The 19,894-nt window shown below is 35.7% G+C and overlaps 1 protein-coding gene across 9 annotated transcripts in view; it reads left to right on the forward strand.

Moving 5' to 3' along the window:
* The window catches only part of SCN3A (sodium voltage-gated channel alpha subunit 3), a 113,150-nt gene that overhangs the window by 41,127 nt on the left and 52,129 nt on the right, over positions 1-19,894 (forward strand). For 8 of the 9 annotated variants that reach the window (XM_078327469.1, XM_078327470.1, XM_078327472.1 and 5 more), the window contains 4 exons: positions 106-169; positions 5,995-6,136; positions 7,518-7,724; positions 14,692-14,982. In XM_078327469.1, the coding sequence (XP_078183595.1) occupies positions 106-169; positions 5,995-6,136; positions 7,518-7,724; positions 14,692-14,982 (704 nt within the window). Of the gene's footprint in view, positions 1-105; positions 170-5,994; positions 6,137-7,517; positions 7,725-14,691; positions 14,983-19,894 lie in introns of those variants that run through there. The other variant, XM_078327477.1, reaches the window with a different exon arrangement.

A 19,894-nucleotide genomic window follows, 5' to 3' on the forward strand; every position in this document is an offset into this window, starting at 1 on the left:
ATAGTTGAGACTGTGGGTGTACAGCGACCTTTGTAAATAACTGAAATAGTCAGACTCTGATTTATTCCTAATATGAAATAAAATGGTTTTCTTTTGTATTGACAGGTCACTTTTATGTTTTGGATGGGCAAAAGGACCCTTTACTCTGTGGAAATGGCTCAGATGCAGGGTAAGAAATATATATATATGTATGTATACATACATACATACATACATAGTATAGAACTCTTTGTGAGGAAAAAAGTAGATAGGTAAATATCTACATGGTAATACGTGTAGCTTTACATGTATGCAAGAAAGAGTGGCGCTGCCTACCTAGGAAGTGTCTTGTCTGCCTTACTGGATTGCCACTGGTCCTTAACTCACAGCCATAAAAATCATCCCTTTGTGAAGACGTTTCCCCAGAATTTCACAGTGAAGATGTTCTTAAATTAATGTTCCAATGTGTGAAGGTCCAGAGTCTGTCTTTGCTGTAAACCCATCAGACCCGTTTAGGAAACACAGGAAGGAACATGAGATGGGCACATTTATGTTGATGTATGTATGTATCAATGGGATGAGTTTTGTTGTGACTGGAAAAGATCCAGAATACAGGCCGGGCGCGGTGGCTCACGCCTGTAATCCCAGCTCTTTGGGAGGCCGAGGCGGGTGGATCACGAGGTCAAGAGATCGAGACCATCCTGGTCAACATGGTGAAACCCCATCTCTACTAAAAATACAAAAAGTTAGCTGGGCATGGTGGCGCGTGCCTGTAATCCCCGCTACTCAGGAGGCTGAGGCAGGAGAATTGCCTGAACCCAGGAGGCGGAGGTTGTGGTGAGCCGAGATCGCGCCATTGCACTCCGGCCTGGGTAACAAGAGCGAAACTCCGTCTCAAAAAAAAAAAAAAAAAAAAAAAAAAACATTTTACAATAAAAGGTACTGTGATATCTTAGTCATGGTGTTAGTCTCTAACCGTTAAATATTTTCCCTAGTATTGTAAGTTAATTTTAACCCAAAATAGAGAATTTTTTAAAAGCCAAGAGATAGCAATAGTAAGTAACTCTTAGGACATGGAACTTAAATATATTTTGATTCATCTTTTAAAAAGGGAAACTGGTATAGCCATAAAAATCTACGAGTGTTAATGAAAATGTATGCTAGTCACATAAATAGAACTTTGGGGATTTTTTTTTTTTTTTTGCCTGACAGGTTTCCTACCCTTTATTATGTGACTGTAGTAGGGAAGAGCATAGGTTCTAGAGTTCATGTACACCTGGGTTCAAATCCTAACTCCATCATTTATGAGCTCTTTGACCTTGGAAAAGTGTCCTAAGCTCTCTCTGTACCTTAGTTTACTCATCTTTAAAATGGGGAGAGTAATACTCTGTACCTTTAACTGTTGTGATGCCTAATTATTTAATACACATAAAGTATTTGAACTAACACATGGACAACTGTAAGAACTTATTATATGTACCAGCCTGGACAACAAAGCTAGACAGTCTCTACAAAAGAAAAAAAAATGAAGAAGAAGAAGAAGAGGAAGAGAAAGAAGAAGAAAAGAAAAACCTAGCCAGGCATTGTGATGCACACATGTAGTCCTAACTACTCAGGGGGCTGAAGTAGGAGGATTGCTTGAGCCCAGGAATTCCAAACTGCAAGGAGCTATAATCACTCCACTGCACTCCAGCTTAGGCAACAGGCTGTCTCTGAAAAATGGCTCGGTGCGGGGGCTCACTCCTGTAATCTCAGCACTTTGGGAGGCTGAAGCAGGCAGATCACTTGAAGCCAGGAGTTCTAGACCAGCCAGGCCAACATGGTGAAACCCTGTCTCAACTAAAAAATACAAAAATTAGCTGGGGTGTGGTGATTGATGCATGCCTGTAATCTCAGCTACTCTGGAGACTGAGGTAAAATAATCTCTTAAACCTGAAAGGTGGAGGTTGTAGTGAGCCGAGATTGCACCACTGCACTCCAGCCTGGATGACAAAGCAAGATCCTATCCCCAAAAGTTTTTATAAATAAAATAACAAACACACTATCTTAAAAAAAAGAAAAGAAAATAATTTATTGAATTGCATGTTAACTATGATTTATTATGATGTTGATTAACATAAAAGCCCAGATAAAATTTGGGATAAAGTTGGTTACTGCATACTTTATTCCGGCTAAACCATAATAATCTGTTCCCCCCCCCCTTTTTTTTTTTTTTTGAGGCGGAGTTTCGCTCTTGTTACTCAGGCTGGAGTGCAATGGCGCAATCTCGGCTCACGGCAACCTCTGCCTCCCGGGTTCAGGCAATTCTCCTGCCTCAGCCTCCTGAGTAGCTGGGATTTACAGGCACGCGCCACCATGCCTAGCTAATTTTTTGCGTTTTTTTTTAGTAGAGACAGAGTTTCACCATGTTGACCAGGATGGTCTCGATCTCTTGACCTCGTGATCCACCCACCTCGGCCTCCCAAAGTGCTGGGATTACAGGCTTGAGCCACCGCACCCGGCCAATCTGTTCCCTTTAATGAATACTTATTATGGCTTAAGTAACTTACATCAGCAGTCCCTAGCCTTTGTGGTACTAGGGACTGTTTTGTGGAAGACTATTTTTCTGCGGGCCAAGGGTGGTGGTGGAGAATGATTTCAGGATGATTCAAGCACGTTATATTTATTGTGTACTTTATTTCTATTATTATTATATTATAATATATAATGAAATAATTGTACAACATAATGTGGAATTAGTGGGACCCTGATCGCAAATGATTCATCTGCCTCAGCCTCTGAATATGCTGGGATTACAGGCATGAGCCACTGCGCCCAGCCATTGGTGATGAGTTTTAAATACAAAACCATTTTGTATTTAACTGGCACATTCCATTAAAGAAATAAATGATTTATATTTTATTAAAATCAAAAAGCTCTTCTCTACAAAGACATTCTTAAGATAATGAAAAGACAAGCCACCAACTGGGAGGTAATATTTGCAAAACATATATCTGATTTAAAAAAAAAAACGGGCCAGGAGCAGTAGCTCATGCCTGTAATCCAGCACCTTGGGAAGCTGAGCGGGGAAGATCAATTGAACCCAAGAGTTTGAGACTGGCCTGGGTAGCATAGGGAGACCCTGTTTCTACAAAAAGTAAAAATGAAATTAGCCAGGTGTGGCGTAGTGTTCCTGTGGTACCAGCTAGTCAGCAGGCTGAGGCAGGAGGATTAAGTGAGCCTGGGAGGTTGAGGCTGCTGTGAGCCATGATCAGGCCACTGCACTATGGGCTGGACAACAGGGTCATACTCTGTCACAAAACAAAACAAAACAAAACAACAAGCCAGTGTCCAGATTATCTAAAGAACTCTAAACACTCAACAACAGGAAGACAAATGGCCCAATTTAAAACTGGCAAAAGATCTGAAGATACCGCAAACAACTATATACTACAGTTGCCTATTAAGTAGGTAAAAAGGTGCTCAACATTATTTGTCATCAGGGAGCTGCAAACTAAACAACAATGAGTTACCACTGTACACCTATTAGAATGACCGAAAAATGTTTCTGGCAATACTGACTTCCGATGAGGATGCAGAACAACAGGAACTCTTGTTCTTTGCTGGTGGGAATGCAAAACTAGACAACTGCTGTGGAAGACAGTTTGGCAGTTTCTTACAAAATAAACATAGTCTTACCATATGATCCAACAACTACACTACTAGGTAGTTCACTGACCAATTTGAAAACTTATGTCTACAGTAAAAAACCTGCATGTGAATATTTATAGCAGCTGTATTCATAATGATCCAAAATTGGAAGCAACAAAGATGTACTTCAGTAGTTATATAAATAAATTGTTATGACCATATACTAAAATATTACTTAGCAATTAAAAATAAATGAGCTATGATGATATAAACAGTTATTGATGAATGTTAAATGCACATTTCTAAGTGAGAAAAAGCCAACCTCAAAAAGCTATGTACGTATGGTTTCAATTACTTGACATTCTAGAAAAGACAAAATAATAGAGATGATAAAGAAAATCAGTGTTTGCCAGGGGTTCATGGTGAAGGATTATCTAGGGAAGCAAAGGGAATTTTTTTTATAGGGTGAGAACCTATTCTCTAAGATTCTATAATGGTGAATATGAAACATAATGCATCTGTTAAAACTCACAGACTTTTATAGCACAAAGAGAGAATCTTAATGTATACAAATTTAAATTGTGTGTGTGTGTGAGGTTTGGGGATCCCATGAAGAAATAGAGAATCTGACAAAAATATATAAATGTATTGCAGTATATGAAACAACCTCACTGAAGGAGGTGCAGTAATAACATGCAAACCTAAGTAACTTTGGGTCTATAAGACTAATAAAAGGAACAATACGCTAGTTGATAAAGTTGTTTCCAGATTAACAATCCTGAAAACATTGTGCATGTTTACCAGTAATGAGCAATTATACGCATATGTGTCTTTGTTCTGTCAGCTGAGAGGGCCTAGAAGCAATGACACCCCAGTAGCAATAAACAAAGCTAGCACCCAGATCTTGGTTACTAATATCATTTTCCAATAAAAAGAAGTAGGCCTCTTTTCTAGGACTGGAGCAAAAAATATACAAGATGCGTCTGGAGCATCTGATAGTGCCTAAAATTAAGGAAGTGTTAAAAATAAATCAATAAAAAACAACCCACAACTATGGGGTATGTCAAACTGTTAAAGGTGTCAACTGAGTTTCCAATGGCCAAAGATAAAGCAATTCAAGCAAGAAAATAAATGAAATATCATTTAATTATAACCCAAAATGTAAAATAAATATCCATGACTATATGTTAATTGAAATGATTGAATACATGAGTAAATTATGAATAATGGACAATATCCTGTGCAGAAGAATTTCAAATAATTTTTGTACATACTTTGCCCTTAAGATCGTAACTGCAGGATCTTTAAATGTGGTCTGTACACAGTGACTTTATTTCAAAAGAGTATGTATGGAAAAGGAAGAAAAGGGAATAGAAACACTAACAAACACTACCTTAAGACAGATGATGAAAGTTAACATTAACAATAATAAGTATGTACACTTGGCATAATGTGATGTGATGATAATGATATTTTACCTCTGTAGTCTTCCACCCAAAAATCCATAACCTCAATATAATCATGAGGCAAACATTAGACAAATCCCAGTTGAAAGGCATTCTACCAAATATCTGGCTAATAGTCTTCAAAATTATTGTGGTCATCAAAAACAAGGAAATTCTGAGAGATTGTCACTGCCAAAAGGAACCTAAAAAGACATAAACACTAAATGTAATATGTATCCTGAATGAGATCCTGGAACATAAAAAGGACATTAAGAAAAAAACAGGGTATCTGAATAAAATAGTAACTTTAGGCAATAATAATGTATTAAGGCTGGATGCAGTGGCTCACACCTGCAATCCCAGTACATTAGAAGGCTGAGGCAGGAGATTGCTTGAGCACAGAGGTTTGAGACCAGCCTGGGCAGCATAGCAAGATATCACCTCAATTAAACAATAACAATGTGTCAATATCAAAGGGCATGGAATATACAAGCTCTGTATTATCTTCATACTTTTTCTGTAAGTCAAAATTTGTTCTAAAATATCAACTTTATTTTAGAAAATTCTACAAAACGGCTAATGAAATAGTTAATTGATTTCCCACTCTCCAGCTGTTTTCTGGCTTTTTATTTTTAATTATTTATTCTTGCCACTTAGTAAAGAATAGAAAAATGGTTGTCAGAGCCAAACGTATTTGGTTGCGCTCTGCCATTCTAAATGTCTGTTAATCTTTCTTTGTATCTAAATTTTCTATTGGTTTTCCTAGTGAATTTCATCTGATAAGTTTCACGATGAGCAATCACCTAAAGTGTTCTGGAAATAAAAGCTACACAATTCATCACAGACAGCAACTTTGGGTTTTGAAATTTTCTATAAGTCAAATCAATTGAAATTGCTGTAATTTCTATACTGACCCTACCTCCATTTGTCTCTCTTACAGCCAGTGTCCAGAAGGATACATCTGTGTGAAGGCTGGTCGAAACCCCAACTATGGCTACACAAGCTTTGACACCTTTAGCTGGGCTTTCCTGTCTCTATTTCGACTCATGACTCAAGACTACTGGGAGAATCTTTACCAGTTGGTAAGTTCCAAATGAGCATGCATAACATTTATTGTTATAAACATATATGAAATGAAAAACATAGGCCAGGTGTGGTGGCTCATGCCTGTAATCCCAGCACTTTGGGAGGCAGAGGTGGGTGTATCACCTGAGTCCAGAAGTTCAAGATTGGCCTGAGCAACATGGCGAAACCCCATCTCTACCAAAATATAAATATTTGATGTGTGTGGTGGTGTGCACCTGTAGTCCCAGCTACATGGTGGGCTGAAGTGGGAGGATCACCCAAGCCCAGAAGCCAGAGGCTGCAGTGAGTTGAGATCATACCATTGCACTCCAGTCTGGATGACTGAATAAGAGCCCATCTCAAAAAAAGAAAGAGAGAAAGAAAGAAAAAGAGAAAGGCAAAGGAAAGGAAAGGAGAGGAGGAAGGAAAGGAAGGGAAGGGAAGGGAAGTGAAGGGAAGGGAAGGGGAGGGGAGGGGAGGGGAGGGGAGGGGGGAGGGGAAGGGAGGGGGGAAGGGAGGGGAGGAAAGGGGAGGGGAGGGGAGGGAAAGGGAGAGAAAGGAAGGGAAGGGAAGGGAAAGGAAGAGAAGGGAGAGAAGAAGGGAAGGGAAGGGAGGGTAGGGGAGAGGAGGGGAAGGGGAGGGGAGGGAAGGGCAAGGGAGGAAAAGGGAGGGGAGGGGAGAGGAGAGGAAAGGAACCTTTCTATAACACTCTGGAATACAGAGAAGTGTCTAGTATAAAGCAAGTGTTCAGGGAATCCTAATTTATTATTGAGTCAGTACCTATATATGTACGCTGGGAACTTTTTATGTGAAAGGCATTCTTCTAGAACTATGGGGATTCAAAGAATGTTCATGACTCTGAGGAGTTGATAATCCAGTTATGGGTATATAAGCAACACATTAAAACATTTTAAAAATCAATGATCTTGGTGTGAAAATTTCAAATTAAAGCTCTAGCTATTAATGGAGGCTAGAAGAGGAGGGAAGCAAAAGTCATCTCTAAATAGTATAGAAAAAGTCATCTCTAGTTGGTATATGGTCTACCATCTCTAGATGGTAGACTGCAATGCAAGTGGAATCCCACTGAAAGGATTTAAAGGTTCAGTGCTCTCACTTGTCATATTGTTGCTCTGCATATGAACTCTAATAAAATCGTTATGGTGGGCCTCACATATGAATTTAAAATGTATTTATATCAAATGAGATAGCAGTCAAGGCTCAAAGAATCTGATTATTATTTGTGTGTGTTGAGCATATTAATACCAACAAATTATTGATTAAAATGAACTGGATGCTAAATAGCTAATCAGTCTACTGACTATCTAAGTATGGTAATCAGATATTTATTTGGAGACATTATACTAAAACACTGGTGGAATTATCCCCCATTTCCCCTAGACGTTACGTGCTGCTGGAAAAACGTACATGATATTTTTTGTGCTGGTGATTTTCTTGGGCTCGTTTTATTTGGTGAATTTAATCCTGGCTGTGGTGGCCATGGCCTATGAGGAACAGAATCAGGCCACTCTGGAAGAAGCAGAACAAAAAGAGGCCGAATTTCAGCAGATGCTTGAACAGCTTAAGAAGCAACAGGAAGAAGCTCAGGTACTGAGTGATAAAAGCAAAGATTTATTAGTAGTAGTAGTAGCAGCTTCTAAGTAGAAATAGTGTTGTACTATACAGGGTAAATTAGAACTGGCTTTTCATTTTATATATAAGCATTGTCATTATAAAAAGAAAAATATTCAGATCTGAACTAGTTTCTGAAGTTGGAGCCAAATAAACTTTTTAGACACTGTATATCACTGTATATCAAGAAATCAGTTAGTGGATAGAAAATACATTAGGGATAAGGTTTACAATTCCATGGAATTGTCTTATGGAACCTAAGAGGGGAATTTAATTTTTTATTTGATTTAGTAAAGAAATAAAACTGATATTTCCAGTTGTTAGTGATTCACCCTAATTATGACATTTGAGATTTTGTTCTGAAGTTAATTGATTTTAAAGGTTGACCAGAAGACTTTATACATACCTATGCTTAACAATTCTTAGGGATTTCTGTAGAAAAAAAAAAAAAAGTTTGCTATAGCCTATATCAGGATATCAGGAAGGTATCTAAAGTTAGATGTCAAGTTAAGATTTTTATTAACAATAAAGGATGTTTGGGCTAGGGGTATGGTGAATGGGGCATTAATGTGTTGAGGAGAAGAGACACAAACAGAATACGGTATTAAAACACAGAAAACAAATGTATACTGAAAGGTGAAGACCCTTGCAAAGACACAGTAAAAGTCCAATTCATGACAGTTAGAATTATAATTTCTCAATATCTTTGCCAACATTTAGTATGGCCAGTCTTTATAATTTTTGTCATTCTAATAAATATCTCATTGCTGTTTTTATTTTTGTTTCCTAATTACTAATGATGAGCATCTTTTTCTGTTCTTATTTTCCATCCATATGGCTTCTTTTATGAAGTGGTTGTTCAAATCTTTAACCCCTCCTTTTTTAAGTTAGGATGTTCAATTTCTTTCTTTTTTTCCCCCCAGTTTCTTTCTTTTTTTTTATTGTACTTTAGGTTCTGGGGTACATGTGCAGATCCTGAAGGACTGTTCCATAGGTACATACATGGCAAGGTGGTTTGCTGCCTTCATCACCCCTTCACCATTATCTGGTATTTAGATTCTTTGGGATATAAGTCTTTTATCACATATATGCTTCTCAAATATTTGAAGTGAAGTTTAACCACTGTATTATTTCTTAGCTTTTTTGTTTAAATCATTCTTTTGGATCTAAAAAATTTTTGCCAAGTCAACACCACAAGTATTTTTTTATAAATTTTCTTCTAAAGTTAGTTTTATGCTTTAAATTTAGGTCAACAACACATTTCAAGTTAATTTTTGTATAACATGTGAGTGATATATTAAGATTCACCTTTTAAAAATATGAGTGTCTAATTAGTCCAACTGCGTATAAACAAAATATCCGTTCTCCACTACATTGCCTTTGAACCTTTGTCAATTATTAGTTGTCCATAGGTGAATGGACTCTATTCTGTTCAGCTAATTTATTTGTCCTTTTAATACCAATGCCACACTCTCTTACTGTACCTTTTATGGCAAGTCTTGAAATAAGATAGTGTAGGTACCCAACTTTTTGTTCTTTGTTTTTTTTTTCAAAGTTGTTTTATGTCCTTTGTAGTTCTATATGAGTTTTAAACTTCATTTGTCAATTTCATTTTGAATTATTTCTATTTCTGTCTTCAAGCCAACTATCTTTTCTTTTGCACATTTAATCTGCCATAGTTTCATCCAGTGCATTTGTCATTGGAAACACTATAGTTGTCGTGTCTACAAGCTCAGTCTGCATCTTTTTTATATTTCCTGTATCTCTAATTAACATTGTGAACACACATAATACAGTCATAACAACTGTTTAAATTTTCTGTCTGCTAATTTGAACATCTGTATCAGTTCTTGGTCAGTTTTGATTAATTTTTCTCTTTATTATGAGTCATATATTTCTGTAGTTTTATGTTCCTGACAATCTTCAACTGAATTCCAGACACTTTCAATTTTACTTTTGTGGGTGCTGGATATTTTTGTATTCCTGTAAAAATTATTGAACTATATTTTGGGATATAGTTATGTCATTCATACACAATTTTATCCTTTTGTATCTTTAAAGCTTTTAAAATTTTTTAGGCAGGACCAGATAGCATTTATTCTAAGATTAATTATTCCTCACTAATGAATCAAGACCTTTCGTAATATTCTATCCAGTGCCCATTTAAAATGAAGTGTTTACCAGTGTAGAAACAGGCACTGTTCTGGCACAGTGTGATTGCTGGGTGGTGTTCCCTCTAATCCTTGACCTCAGGTAGTTTTCTAAGACACATATTTGGTGAATAATCTTCTCAATACTCAAGGGGTACCTGAGAAGGTCCCTAGAGTTATCTCTCTGCTCAACTCTGTCTTCTGTGGTAGCCTGTCCTGTGAACTATAGAGTCACCCTGATTTTCCTGGAGTCAGCTTCGTCTCCTCCATTCAGGGAGTCTGCAGAGATACTTCCTCTCTACACCATGGTCTGGAAGTTCCAGGCCATAGATTAAGAGAAGCATACAGCTTGCTTGTTTTTCTATTTTCCAGTATCTCAAAACATCCTGATCCAGGGTCTTCAAAACCACTGCAACATGTATTTTGTCTATTTCATTGGTTGTTTCAGGAGAGAAGAAACCTGGTCTCTGTTACTCCATTTTGACCAGAAGAAGAAATCCAAATAATATTTTTATGCACTGACTTTTTTGAGGTTTCTTTTTTTTAATGAATGGCTTCAGGTATTTGAAGTGTTCTTTGGATGATGATATATACTGGAAATTGGTATATTCAAAATTTAGGTTTTTAATAATTCTGATTTACTTTGAAGATGCACAACAAATATCATTAAGTCCTTCCTCAAGGAATTTTTTGGTGAAATGGTGATACTGCAATAAGTTGTTTAGCTAATTATTGAGCTAAACCATATACTTAACTTTGGCTGAACACACTGGCTTGACCACTTTCTTCCTACCACTGGTTACAGAGTAGGAATGTGGTTATACCTTATTGATTTTATACAGAAAACTATAAACAAATTTGGTGACACTTGAAAGTCTTCTAAAATATACCTCATACTTGCCAGAAAGTCCCACATTTCAATTATTTAAGTTTTATTTGATATCACTATACATAAAACACATTTATAAGATAATGAAATAAAATAGCTATTTATAGGGCAAATACTTTATTTCAAAGTTTTACATAAATGGTATAAAAATTAATATTCATAAATTGCATATAATTATATTTTAAAGCACTGGGTTTTTCTATTATCATTAATAAAAGCAGACAAATTAATGTAATTGAAAATTCTACACAGATAAAGTACGGAAATGAGTTTATTCTAAAATGCAGCCATTTTAGGTTAAAATATGGCATCAATTAAGCATATGGTCTTTTTGAACTTAGAAATAAACATGCTCTATGTCTAGTAGAAGTTTAAAGAACCTAATTATCTACTTTTGATTAGTTTGGCTAAAAAAAAATCAGTTCTATTTCAGTTACTGAATTTTAGTGACCAGAACATCACAATTTGATTCAACTTTAGCTTCATACATACAAAATTTAAATTTATCTAAGGTAAAGTGTTTTAATACAGATCGAAGTAGCACAATGCCAAATCCATTTTAGTTCCATATTGACAACATAGGCAGTGTTGACCAGTAAATTGTCAATGTTGAAGCCAGGAGGAAGTTGGAGGCAAAGAGATCTCATAGTGCACCTATGAGATCATTTATGCTGCAGTGTAGCTTAAGTCTTGCTAACCACCTGTGACTTTTCAAAAGTTGCTGTCTAGCCAATAACTTCATAAAGGCTAGCATCACTTCCATCTTTGTTTATTATTGATTGAAGACCCACCTCGGGGTAGTCATTGTGTAGGCATGAAAAAATAATGTGGAGAAAGATAAACCCTGCAAAGAAATGAATGTTTTGTCCTAGATCATTCTAATTGTGTTTGGCATTTAAATTGTGACCTTTAAGTGTCTAATGTTGCCCAGCTTAGTATATTCCATAGCAATCTATGTTGCTCTGATAGGAAAAATTTTGGAGTAAGCTCTAGAACAAAATTTGAAATAGTAGCTTTTAAGAGATCTAATATAATTCAAGGTAGAATAGAAATAGGTGTAGTTGATGTCTTGTAGCTTTGAATGGGACTTTAACTGGATTATATGTGTAAAGTGAATGAAGTATTAGCTATGTGGCTATATTTTTATGGACACACAGATACAGTGAGTTACAGAGCCCATTTTGAATCACACAGAAATATTACAAGAAAATGTTATTTCCTGAGTAAATATTAAGTGAAATTTCTTATTTGTTACAAGAGGAATTCAGCAAATTGGCTGTGAAAATAACACTATTTTCTAATAAGCAGGACATTGATAGTGTTGTTGGCATAAACAGGTACACAGACATGATAGCTGAGAGGAAACATCTGCCTTTGAGGGAATTGGCAAATCACTGGAAGTGGAATATGTGACAGATTTGAGTTGATGAGTAACACAGAAAATGTGTCGGAGGTTACCTTTGTTGCCTTAGAAATATGTTTTCGTTTTGAGTTATTTGAACTGTTACCCAAAATAGGTAGGGAAATAATGTCTTATGCAAAACAAAGTTTGGGGCCGGGTGCAGTGGCTCATGCCTATAATCCCAGCACTTTGGGAAGCTGAGCTGGGTAGATCACTTGAGGCCAAGAGTTTGAGACCAGCCTGGCCAACATGGCGAAATCCTGTGTCTACTAGAAATACAAAAATTAACCGGGCATGGTAGCTCATGCCTGTAATCCCAGCTACTCAGGAGGCTGAGACAGTAGAATCACTTGAACTCGGGAGGTGGAGGTTGTAGCGAGCCAAGATCACACCATTGCATGCCACCCTGGGCGACAGAGTGAGACTCCATCTCAATAATAATAATAATAACAAGTTTGGAAGTGATTTAAATGAACATAAGTTTTTAAATTATGGTAAGAGACTATTACCACCACTTCCTTTGTTTCCAGGGACAAACAAGTCAGTAAATGATTAACACTGTGTATTGTGTGTTTGCGTCTATATAAAATGGAAAAGAGAATTAAGGACTTTATTTGGATAAGAAAGGGTCAATACATATATATGTTTTTGACAAATGGTGTATGTTATGTGCCTCATATGTATCAAGCACTATGTAACTATATTTAACTTGCTACAGATAAGTGATTCATTTATTCACTTTATTTTGCATATATAGTCAGAGTTATAAAACATACTTAATATTTCTCATTTTACATCATAAATTATATTAAAAGTGATGCCAATGATCAATAATTCAATTAAAAACCTGGCTATATGACTACATTCAATTTTATAAATATCCAAATTCTGAATTAGTGTTTCATTTAAATGCTGGACATTGTCTTACATCAAGTCTTAAATCTGAGCTTACATTATGAATGCAGTGCTTAATATAAATAAATATATGTTACATTTTATGTGTTGCTTAGTCAAACACATAAATTTACATATTTATTACTATGGTTCCTTGCCTGAGATCATTGTAATCCTAGAGAATTTGCAGCATAGTAATTTTAGATTTAAAATCTTTTAAAATTTTAGTTAACATGAGGTTAAAAATGAAAACTACTTAGAAGGGTTTGCATCTTCTCAAGAAAGATGGAAATATAAAGCACACAGTGTTGTCAAAACATTAGAAACGGGTTTTGTCTTCATTTCTTCCTAAAGCATGTTGTTATATAGACCGTTATAACAGAGGCTTTTACGATGTCTTGAAAAGTCAAGGCTAGGTAATGTCTTGTTCTTCTGCCCCTACCCCAGTGTCTGAGACAACTGACAGCAAAATACCCTTCTAAATCATTATTCACCAATTATTTACTAAGCCCTTTTTATGTCAGGTGACACACTAGTCACTGAGCATGATACGATTTCTGTCTAGCTTAGAGTTGGTGGGAAAGATAAACAATGTAGTAGATTAGTTAGAATTGTTTGTATTTAATGATGACATATGTAGAAAGTTTAACTGAAATTGTCATAATTTAATTATTTCCACTTCTGTGGTTATATTTACAAATGAGAATTCAGCTTTGATGTGCACCATATTGTTTAATATCCTCTGTATGTTACTGTTAGATTATTTCCAGTCTAAAAATAGTATTTGCCATGTTTCACCTCAGAGCTGACTGTGTTTCATTAGCAGGTACAGAAATTCAGAGTGCTTAAGAATATTTAGTGCTAAAATATGGAAAGAAAATATCTGAAGCAGTTCTCATAATCCCTTGAATTAATTTATGTGTTGCTATGTTAATCCCTGTTATTATTTGAATATTCATTAAATAATTTATAAACATTCAAAATTTTAAAGTTATATGTAATAAATACTCTGGGAGTAACACAACCACAGAGAGTGAACCACTGTCCTAAATGTAAATCAAACTAAGGAACAGGATAAACTAGCCAATACATTACTTCCATCTGGAGGTAAAATAGTAGACGCTTTAAATGTTTTGAGTTCACAAAAAAGAAAAGAAACAGTATTTTGTACTGGATTTAGAGGGAAAAAAATACTACTCAGTTGCTCACAAGTGCACACAGGAGGAAACATTTTACAGATGGAATCAGAATAGTAGTCAGATGAGCAACCACCACTAAGAGAACATTTGCTTTTTAAAGCATAGAAGATACTTTGAAGAGAACATTGCCCCCTTGGGGGAGGGGGGAAAGAAGAGAAGAAAAGAAAGACAATCCAGAAGACAGATAAAACTAGACTTTTCTTGCCCTAGTCCATACACTAGAATATTGCTTCATACGATTTAAAATATAAGGGTCATTGTTAAGTAAACTTTTGGTGACAAAATAAAAGGACTAGAAGGTAGAATTTTCACTCATAATTGGTGAGTATTAAATGGCAACATTGTACCGGTACTCAACTGTTTTCACAGCTCTGTGTTCTAAATGGTGCCTGGCATTGTTTCACAACAGGCAGTTGCAGCAGCATCAGCTGCTTCGAGAGATTTCAGTGGAATAGGTGGGTTAGGAGAGTTGTTGGAAAGTTCTTCAGAAGCATCAAAGTTAAGCTCCAAAAGTGCTAAAGAGTGGAGGAACCGAAGGAAGAAAAGAAGGCAGAGGGAGCACCTTGAAGGAAACAACAAAGGAGAGAGAGACAGCTTTCCCAAATCCGAATCTGAAGACAGTGTGAAAAGAAGCAGCTTCCTTTTCTCCATGGATGGAAACAGACTGACCAGTGACAAGAAATTCTGCTCCCCTCATCAGGTATGATCTTCTACTAAGTGCTTTGGTTTCTTTGTCACTGCTATTGCTTTTTAACTGTCATATTTTGTTTTGGTACATTTTTGTACTGTCTGACTTCAGTGAGGGACAGGGAACTAATATTTAATATAGTTGTTTAAATTCTTATCAAAGATTGTCTTCAAAGGGATTTTTCTTAAACCATTAATAAAATGTTCACTATTTTGAGACTGATACATATATGCAACCTATACCATCAGACGTTTCAATGAGAGTTTTAGAATCTCTTGTTTACATTTTCTGTTTTGAGACCCCTGATATACTTATTTTCTTTGAGAATGGGTTTCTGCCTTTGTTATCCAAAGTTGTGATTGTAACATACATATAAATTGTGAAAAGAAATGCTTTTTGGGTTTTGTCTTTATCCTTTGATATGAGAATTGGACTATGGAGTCTCCATTTTGCTTGCATAGGGTCATGCCATGACCTAATTTAGAATAAAATTATGACCTAAATGTTCTTGAAGAGAACAGAATCCAAGTCGTCTATTTTTGCTCTGATATAATGCCTACTACCTGGTTCTTCAGAATAGTTTTAAGTAAAAGAGTAAAAATTAGTTTCAACTATTTGTTGTTTAGTAAGTTTTATAGATTATAAATATATTGTTTATATTTGTATAATGTAAAGAATAAATAGTTTAAAAATCTGTGATAAGTACAATTATGGCTTTAAACACCATTTGGCACCATTAGAATTCCATGTGCTATGAATGCTTCTAATTTTAACAATCTTGAGTCAGAACTATACCCTAAAAATAATGCTTTGAGAGATAATATATAAGATTAATTTAATAAAAACTGCAATCAAGCAAGAGGTATGATATCTTTTTCATAGAGAAAGAAACTTCTAAAAAAAAACAGAAGTAATAAACACAAAATTCAACACAGTATTTACTTTTGGTTGGGAGGAAAGATAATATATAAATTTTCAGTGAATGTTTTATCAACTATTTTTAATATGTTTACAAGTATTTTTAAAGAAAAAACTAGACTGTATTAATAACTTAAAATTGGTATTCTCATAGTAGAACAAAATGGACGTGAATACACAGAGTTATAAGATAAAAATCATTTTTCTACAGAGAATGTCAATATCAAAAAATTCAACTACTGCTATCTTATGTAATACAACTATAAAACATATTATCAAATCGGTATAACACATTTGGAATTAACTTGAAGCTCTGGAGGGCAACTTGGTTTCTCAGATCAGATTTTTTTTTTCTTAAACAGTCACTTTTGATATTTTGGAATTCTTAAAGCTATTAGGCGTTATTAGAATTAGGAGTATATGAGACTATAGTATAATAATCTTATAGTGAACACAAACTTTTGTGTTCATAGCTCAACTCCAAACTAGATCTGTGACCTTGGTCAAGTCACTTGTACTTTGTAAATTTCTGTAAAATACAATAAGAATGCCTACATTAGAGAGTTGTAGGAGACTAAGCAATATATGGAAAAATCTGTGTGACAATAAGTCTCTTATTAAGTTAAAATTGTTAAATGAATTTCAAATGAGAGAAACAAAACTTTTGAGTAGTTTCAATTATTCACAAATGTATATACCTAGTTTGATAGCAGTGTTATTTCCTTTATTGTTTCATCATTTTGCTCAAATAAAAGTTTGTAGATTAGTTCATTCAGTCCAATTCACAGATATTTATTGATCGCCAACTGTGTGGCAAGCATAGTTCTAGATGCTGAAAATACCTCAATGAACAAAAGAGACTCAATTCACTGACCTCATGGAATTTTATTCTAAAGGAGACAGACAATAATCTAAATAAATAAGTTATAGACTATGCTAGAAGGTGATACATGTTAAGGGGGAAAAAAGTAAGCAGGAAAAAAGGAACAGGAGCCATAATTGGAGGTAAAATTGTAAATAGGGTGGTTTAGAATGACTTCACTATTAAGACATTTTGGCAAAGATTTGGAGGAGACAAAGGAAGAGGCTACCTTCTGAAACAGGACTCTAAGCTGATGAAAGAGAAAGTACAAAGCCCTGACATGGTCACACCTGGAGTGCTCAAGGAGCGACTGGTAGACCTAGTTTTCCAGAGCTGGGTGTGAATCACAGATAGACAAGAGAAAAGAGGTTAGCTGATGGCCAGCGTTTTAATAGTAAAAACAGAATCAGTACACATATATGTTATATGTCATTCATTATATATTTGTGAATAGACAGAAGATAGATGGATAATTTCAAAAGTGAAATAAATAATTTAATTAGTGTTAAATTTGCATATCCTAGTAAAGACAGCCTAAGAGCATTAACACAACTAGCAAGCAGAAATATACCATAAATGGTTTGCAATTCCTGATTCTGTAAACAGAAAAGGACTCTGGTATAAGGGAATCAGTGAAGGTGGTAGGAACAAAAAGCCTAAGATAGACAGTAAATACTGCTCAGATCAAATACATCTTCTGAAAATGTCAAAGCAGAGAGGCCATAAATTGTGGGTACCCTGCCTTCCACTCGCATAAATTTCAAATGTTATTTTATGTTTATTACATTATTTTATTTTTAAATAGATAATATATGCTAGTAGCACAAAATAAAGAAGTATTTAAAAGTATAAAATGAAATCTCAAAATGCTAAATACTTCTTCCTACAGATACTCACTCACTTGTTCCCACTAGAGCATCTTAGAATTCCCTGCATCTTTTTCCATCTTGACTTTTCCCAACCCACTTTGAATCCAAACCCTACATGCACGATTGTGTCTTATAGACCTAATTTCTTCTGTTTTCCCTTTTGTAAATCAAAATTAAGAAACAATCTACATTTGTCTTCTGGGAACAAGATGAAAAAGATACCTGGGAAATACCTTTTGACATCACTAAGGCAAAGAAAGATGGCCCTTTACTCCTTAAAACATTAAAGCTGGTTTCCCTAGAGAAAGTGTTGCCACAGCTGTGGGTATTCCCTCCACTCCGCTGCATCTTCCAGTGTGTTATTTTTGGTTTATTTTCTCTGAATGCTATTTCTGTAATCTTCTTTTTCCGTCTCTGTTGCCTTGAAAGCTGTGCTCACACCCATTATTATGCATTCCAAAGAGTGAATAGAAGTTTCAAATAAACTCAGAGGTCTGGAATGCCTTTGAAAATACCTGACATAAAAATATCTAAATTAAACACATGTCCCAGATACATAATGGATGTACACACTTACCACATATTCCCAACCAATTTTGTTTAGACCAATTTTCAGTTTCCAAAGACAGTTTCAGAACATAGGTATATTGAGGTGATTACACTCAGCCATCCTAGGGATTAATGTAAGACAAAGTTAGTATGTCTCTGAGTGTAGGATGAGGTCCACTATCTATTAGAGTCACCTGGAATGCATCTGGAAAATTCATGTCCCAGAGTCCTATCTGCTACTTGCTGAATTCCTATTCCAAAAAGCTGGGACCTAAAAATATATGTATTTTTTTTAACTCTCAGTGTGACTCACATATACTCAAACATTTCAAAACACCAGTTCTGGGCTGGGCACAGTGGCTCACGCTTGTAATCCCAGCCCTTTTGGAGGCCAAGGCGGGCAGATCCCCTCAGGTCGGGAGTTCAAGACCAGCCTGACCACCATATTAAAACCCTGTCTCTCTTAAAAATGCAAAAATTATCCAGGTGCGGTGACAAGCACCTCTAGTCCCAGCAGCTCAGGAGGCTAAGGCAGGGGAATAACGTGAAACAGGAGGTGGAGATTGCAGTAAGCCGAGACTCTGTCACTGTACTCCAGCGTGGGCGACAGAGCAAGACTCTGCCTCAAAGCAATAACAACAAAAACACTAATTCTGGATATAACTGTTATTATATTGATCATTTAAATGGAGTTTGAGAAAATTAAAGGCATTAGCATTCTTTATTAATGGGGGGTGAATTGACATCTTCACATGATCTAATCTCTTGATCCCTTTGCTATAATCACTCTACTGTCTGCCCTTCGGTAGACAAACCTGCTACAGGAACTGAGTGTCACAAAGACACAGGCTCCGATGGACAAGCTGGACAGCCAATAGTAACTGTGGAAAATCTAACCAAATCCAAAGGAACAGAGCACTTCTTACTGAATAGTATCCTTCCAGAATATCACTGGGACAGAAAACAACAAAGATTATTCTGGTGCTTTGCAGTCTGGGAAAGGCCATAAAAAATAAAGCTAAAAATGGTGCCTAAGAAAATCAGCATGACCTAATTAGGCAGAGGAACCAAAAATACATTTGACAGAGTCTGCCTTTTCTGTTTTTCCACTAAAATCATTTAATTTGGATTTACACTAAAGCTTAGAAGAAAGAGAAGATCCAGGAATATTTGCTGCTGGCATATGTAAATGTATATGTATGTATGTATATTACCCTGGCTGGGAAGAGAAGTAGGAAAGAAAATGAGAGAGAGAGCAAGGAGGAATGCTATTGTTCGTGATCGGGGAGAAAACAAATATTCTGCAGACTAAATAGAGATGTTTTTGAAAACTATTCACAAGACTAGAATACACACAGAATAGTTGGGGTTGCTAGTTTAAAATCCTTTCAAAATGTGAAAGAGGGAACGTCAAGCTGATTCCTCATTTTCTGGTATTAGGAAATATTTGCTTGATTTATTTGGGAATAGCTATAATAAAAAAATTTTAATTGTCTCTTTCTTTTTAATATAATTATAGTAAAATCAGAAGTATATGTTGTTTTTTACACCACCCTCTGGTGAAGTCATGTTATATGTCTTGCTTTTATACGCCAGTGTTAAATTTTACCCAAGAAGAATAATTTATGTAGCAGTTTAGGAATCCTCTCTGTTGTGCTTGCTATGACATATAGTCTCTCAAATAAGGTGAATCATTGGTTGCCATTTGGGAAACTGTTAGCAAATT

The sequence above is a fragment of the Callithrix jacchus genome, chromosome 6 (genome assembly GCF_049354715.1).
Source record: "Callithrix jacchus isolate 240 chromosome 6, calJac240_pri, whole genome shotgun sequence".
In the NCBI taxonomy this organism is placed as follows: domain Eukaryota; kingdom Metazoa; phylum Chordata; class Mammalia; order Primates; family Cebidae; genus Callithrix; species Callithrix jacchus.